Raw genomic sequence first — 6,459 nt, forward strand, 5'->3', positions numbered from 1 at the left:
CTTTTTTTTTCAGGTTATTCACATCCTTTTTGTTTGGATAGTTTGTAAATTTTGTCATAATTTAATGCCTTTTTTTGCACTAAAACCATTTGGAGTTGTCATTATTTATTGGCTATCATGCTATTATTCTACTGGTCCGGTCCACTTCAGATTAAATTGGGCTGAATGTGGCCCCCGGAAGAAAATGAGTTTGACACCCTTACACTAGGCTGTACCGCTGGCACTTACTGTTTTCTATGGATTTACTTTGAACCAGGAAAAATGACTCTTTGACAGTAAAAATGTCTTTTGTAAGAGTGTCCTAAACTCTTAAACACTTCCCAATTAAGTTGGAGATTGTTTCTTAAATACGAGCTGTAATTAAAGTTGTCCTCCGAAGAGAGGTGGGGGGGTGGTAGTGGCGGGTTTCGCAAAAAAAAAAAAAAAACACTTCCCAATAAATTGTTCTCAACATCTAACTTTTCCCCATTTACACTAATACTGTATTATCCTTTGCATTTGGCATTTTTCAGTAAAAAATTGGGTATTCTTCAATATTTAATTTACCAACCATGTAGATATTCATAAATTCAGAGGTTATTACATCAGAATAGTGAGTTTTCATCAAAATATGTCATTAACTAAATGTAAAATCAAGCATCTACAAACACTGTCATTTATCAAAGTATATGGGTTTTACTGGTGAATCAATGTTGTTGAAGATGACGGTGTTTCCATGTTCACCACGGAGCCTCTGAACGTCCAAATGAGTCACATTTATTGATGATGAAAAGCTAACGGACAAAAAACAGTAACAACAGGTTTATTTTTTCAGTTCAATTTTGTCAGTTCAACACACCACTGTTCAAAAAGAACATTGTATGACTATATTTCAAAACTCAGCGCTATATATTACATATATACAATATAGTATTATAGTAATCAGTGTGCTTAGTTTTTGTTTAGACAAAATTATTCCAACAGTACCAGCTTCAGTGTCAGAAAGTACACTAAAACCGAAAGAATATGAATGCAGACAGATGAAGGACCTGGACCTGGACCTGCTGACAAGAATCGATAATGTGAGAGAAAAAACAACGAAGTTTCCAGTGACCCAGAGTGATGAGTTTGAAAGCTTCCAAAGGTCAGACTGTACTTAAGAAACAGCACAGGGACATATTATCTGAACCATCACTATGACCAGCTGTTTGTGGAACAACCTAACACATCTAATTGATTCCAAGTCAGCAATATTGGGAATATGTCAGAGTTAAAACGTGTTAACACAGGTACCAGCTTTGCACTTAAAAGTAAATAACCCTTATTATCACTAATAACACTAGTCACTTTCCGTAGGACATATGCCCCAAACTTTACCAATATTTACTAAATGTAAAAAAAAACAGAGGTGCGTAATGTCGGTTTTTCCTTTTAAAGCACAAATGCGATGATTTGTTTATTTATTATCGTGAGATGACATGAGAATTCATTCCATAAACATGGCGACGAACATAAATATTGTGTTGATTTACAGATTATATTCATTATTATTTATACCCCTCTATCCTGCACAAAATTAAAAAATTATTCGGTTTCCTGGTGTCCACACATACCGCACAATGTTTTTTTAAAACTCTTCTTCTTCACTTGTTGTAACATCCCTCAACATCCTTTTTTTTTTTTTTTTTTTTTTAATCCGTGTGACTCTAGTTGCGGAAAAAGGTCTTTCCATTGCAGTTTTGCATGATATACCATTTGCGCTACAGCCAAAAAAATTACCTCTTGCCAGCGCAAACACTTTAAATCAAAAAACAAGAGTTTTGGCGAAATTGTCGTTTTTCCATTAGGTAAATTTTTATGCACAAGTTATATTCGCGCAATTTGAGGGTCAATGGAAAAGTGACTACTGAGTGTTGCTTAGTTGCAGTACTACTACTACTAATACTACTACCTCTAATAATAATAACAATAATAATAACAGTGGTGGATCCAGAAAAAATGGAAGGGGATGTAGGAGAATGGTGGGTTAAAGGAGAAGCAAAATTATAAATGTAAAATATTATAAATGCTTCACACCACATAAAACTGTTTTTTTTTTTTTTTAATTATCATACACTAATAAAATTAATACAATTGAACCTCACTAATGTGGCCACTTTTGGAACCAAAGCAAAGTCTTGACTTTAATGAGGTTGGCCTCAGTTATAGCATTGAATTCCATTACATTCCAAATAATTTAAAATGAAAAACAACAGGATACAGTAGAGCAGAGGTATTCAAATCCAGTCCTCGAGGGTCGGTATCCTGCATGTTTTAGATATTTCCTTCTTCCAGCACACCTGGTTCAATTAATGATCAGCTCATCATCAAGCTCTGCAGAAGCCTGATAACGATGGACTGGCTTCCAGGTGTGATGGAAGAGGGAAATGTCTAAAACATACAAAATACCAGCCCACAAGGACCGGATTTGGACACCCCTGCATTAGAGGTACAGGCCTGTGTTTGACAACTCTGTGGGATTCATTCAATCACTGACTGTGTTCCGCGGCAACGCAAAGATATTTAATATTCAGGCCATGCAGTTTATAGTTCAGACTGTTATTATAATACATTACATTCCTTCTGTGGCTGCTCATTTGTTTTTCTGGCACGCAGACCCAAACGCTGCTTGTGTGGTGCTGGTAGGTAAATTTGCCATTTATATATATAAAATAATACATAATAATAATATGATAATCCTTTGTTTAATGATTAATTGGACCCAAACATCTTCGCTCAGTGGTACCTGGGATAGACTCCAGCATTCCCACAACCCTTACAAGGATGGTCCAGCGATGAAGGACTTTAGCAACAATGTTGTTGAAGTCAAATGATGACAAAGAACAAAGTGGGGTATTTTGTTTGTGTGCTACACATATCTCTTCTTAAAACCCACTTGTTCTCCTTGGCCTTTTAACACTCGTGCAATGTTGACATTTTGTCTCTGTTTTTATATTTTATCTTGTTTTATTTATCTATTTTTATTTGATTTTGATAATTTTTTAATGCTTTTATTTTTTTTTTTATTGTGCTTTTAGTCTTCTGTACAGCACTTTGGTCTACTGTGGTTGTTTTAAAGTTAGTTATAAATAAAGTTGGACTGGATTGGATCTTTCACATAAAGATGCCAGTTTATAGATAAAATGTATTTAATTTTATTTATTTGAGTTAAAACCTTCATCTCATGTGTCATCTCCAGTTATTAGCTCATCAAAATCAAAACTATTTCTACACAGTTTGAAAGACAAAATATTACAAACTGCTTTTTTATTTTTATTTGATTTTAATATATTTTTTAATGCTTTTATTATTTTTTATTGTGCTTTTAGTCTTCTGTACAGCACTTTGGTCCACTGTGGTTGTTTTAAAGTGATTTATAAATAAAGTTGGATTGGATTGGATCTTTCACATAAAGATGCCAGTATATCGATAAAATATATTTAATTTTATTTATTTGAGCTAAAACCTTCATCTCGTGTCATCTCCAGTTATTAGCTCATCAAAATCAAAACTATTTCTACACAGTTTGAAAGACAAAATATTACAAACTGCTTTTTTTAATTTGCAGGTTAAACATCATTACAATATTATCTAGTGTGAATGTGATTTATTCAGGCACACAAAATATTTAACCCTTTCATGCATAGTGGTCACTCCTGCAATCAGCTGTTCTTCAGCTGTTCTACTTGTATATTCATGAGTGCATTTGTTTTAATTCCATGTCCTCCTGAGACCCAGCAATGCATTTTTGTCCTCTATAGGGGACTAAAGATTGACAGTTTTAATTAAGAAAAATGCTGTTCATTGCAAAGGACATTCCATTAAAAAATAAAAAAAAATGAAAATAATTTTTAAAAATGTATCTGAAAAAACTGTTGCATTATGCAGTTTCCAATCAAGATGACTGTTTAATGTAAAAACGTTAAAGATTTTCACTTTACTGGATCTCAGGAGGATATCAGCCAACACTGTGGATGCTCATGCATCATCTCCACTGACATTCAGACCATTAATGTAACTTTGCTGTTCTTGATAAACCTGATATGCACTAACATTTTTGATTGTAAGTCAACTGCTAATTTCTCAAACAATTTTTTTTTTTTTTTTTTTGGCGTATTATCTCCATAACCAGTATTAGAATATTATAAAATGTGAGAAAACATCAGATTAGCTGCATTAAAAATGTTTTTCTTTCATAGTTTTAACACAGTATATCACTTTATGATGATGGGTTTCAATATAAATATTTCTTAGCTTCAGAAAATTAAACGTATGCTGTCTAGCTGAGTGGACATTTTTGTAACTTACTAAAAAATAGGTTCATAAAAATAATTCTATCGCATTGTTTTTTCATGCCTAAAGACGAATAAAAACACTCCGGAAAAAAATCTTGATTAAGGTTTTCATAATTCATGCGTGAAAGGGTTAATACTATATTGCTATGACATTTTGATCACATTTAGTCCAGTCTGTTTTTGATTAAATGTGTTCGAAATCCATTCTTTTTTTTTCATGTGCGTCATCTTTAACTCATCCACCTCCTATCTTATTAAACAGAAGACAACGAGGAGGGTTCTGTGCTGTGTGTGTGTTTGTGTGTGTGTTGTGGTAGTGGACGGTAGAGCATCAGAGAGAGAGAGAGAGAGAGAGAGGGAGGTAAAACCAAGAGCGGGCTGCGATTTGATGATGTGATCACTCGCTCAGCGATCCTCAGCTCCACATGCTCAGTCTCAGTCGTACTCCCTCCTGCACGCACCTCTGATTTCCTCTTCACTTTCTTCACTTCTTATTCTCCGCTTTTTTTCACCTTGGACTGAGATGAAAAGAGAAAGGATGGATCATCTTTTATTTTGATCAGCCTGAACGGTACAAAAGAAGCAAAAAAAAAAAAAAAAAAGAACATTGAAGGAGATTTCTTCAGTGTGCAGAGGTTAAAGGAGATGGCTCGGCTCCACTTGCACTGAGAATCTACATCTGAAAAGCCGACGACATGAACACCACAAACTACCATGGACTGATTCAAGGCTACAGCAACAGCAGCGAACCTTCAGGGACTTTGCCACTCAACAAAGACTTATCGGAGAAGGATTCTTCTGCGGGATGCTACGAACAGCTGCTGATTTCTACCGAGGTTTTCCTCACTCTGGGAATCATCAGCCTGCTGGAGAACATCCTAGTGGTGGCTGCTATCGTCAAAAACAAGAACCTTCACTCACCTATGTACTTTTTTATCTGTAGTCTTGCGGTGGCTGACATGCTCGTGAGTGTCTCCAATGCCTCTGAGACTATCGTAATCGCTCTCATCAACGGAGGCAACCTAACCATCCCGGTGACAGTGATTCGAAGTATGGACAATGTGTTTGACTCTATGATCTGTAGCTCCCTGTTGGCTTCTATTTGCAGCCTGCTCGCTATCGCCGTCGATCGTTACATCACTATCTTCTACGCGCTCAGATACCACAACATCGTCACCTTGCGTAGAGCGATGCTGGTCATCAGTAGCATCTGGACATGCTGCACCGTATCGGGCATCCTGTTTATCATCTACTCAGAAAGCACCACCGTCCTCATTTGTCTCATTACCATGTTCTTCACCATGCTCGTCCTCATGGCATCGCTTTACGTGCACATGTTCTTGCTGGCGCGTCTGCACATGAAGAGGATCGCAGCGCTGCCTGGCAATGCGCCCATCCAGCAGCGAGCCAACATGAAGGGCGCCATCACCCTGACCATCCTCCTGGGGGTGTTCGTGGTGTGCTGGGCGCCCTTTTTCCTCCACCTCATCCTCATGATCACTTGTCCGAGGAACCCTTACTGCACCTGCTTCATGTCTCACTTCAACATGTACCTCATCCTGATCATGTGCAACTCCGTCATCGACCCCATCATCTATGCCTTTCGCAGCCAGGAAATGAGGAAAACCTTCAAGGAGATTTTTTGCTGCTCACAGGCTTTTATTTGTGTGTGAAGCAGCAGGTTTAACCCTCATGGCACAGGTGTCAAACATGCAGCCCGGGCCCACATCCAGCCCGCCAAATTATGAAATGCAAAAATTACACTGAAGATATTAACAATCCTTTTAGTTCAGGTTTTACATTCAGACTAATTCAATCTCAAGTGGGCAGGATTCAGTAAAATACCATCATAATAACATAGAAATAATGACAAATCCAATTTTTTCTGTTTGTAAATGTAAATATTTTCATGTATCTACACTAAAACAAAGTATAATTTCGCAAATAGTGTGAATAACCTGAACAAATATGAACAACCTGAAATGTCTTAAGAGAAGTAAGTACAATTTGAACAATATTCTGCCTGTTACTAAATATTTTGTGTGTTTGTAGCTCCACTGTGATCTGTGAGTTATAATGCACATGTGTAAATGATAAACTGAGGCAGAATATAGTTAAAATTACACTTATGTATTTCAATTTGTTC

General features: G+C 36.5%; 1 protein-coding gene across 1 annotated transcript; it reads left to right on the forward strand.

The window, feature by feature from the left end:
- Positions 1-4,727: 4,727 nt before the first annotated feature.
- mc4r (melanocortin 4 receptor) lies at positions 4,728-6,012 on the forward strand. Its single transcript, XM_030122793.1, has one exon. The coding sequence runs from the start codon at positions 5,009-5,011 to the stop codon at positions 5,984-5,986; it is 978 nt and encodes a 325-aa protein (XP_029978653.1). The 5' UTR covers positions 4,728-5,008; the 3' UTR covers positions 5,987-6,012.
- Positions 6,013-6,459: the final 447 nt, after the last annotated feature.

This window comes from Sphaeramia orbicularis, chromosome 20 (assembly GCF_902148855.1).
Source record: "Sphaeramia orbicularis chromosome 20, fSphaOr1.1, whole genome shotgun sequence".
NCBI classification, from domain to species: domain Eukaryota; kingdom Metazoa; phylum Chordata; class Actinopteri; order Kurtiformes; family Apogonidae; genus Sphaeramia; species Sphaeramia orbicularis.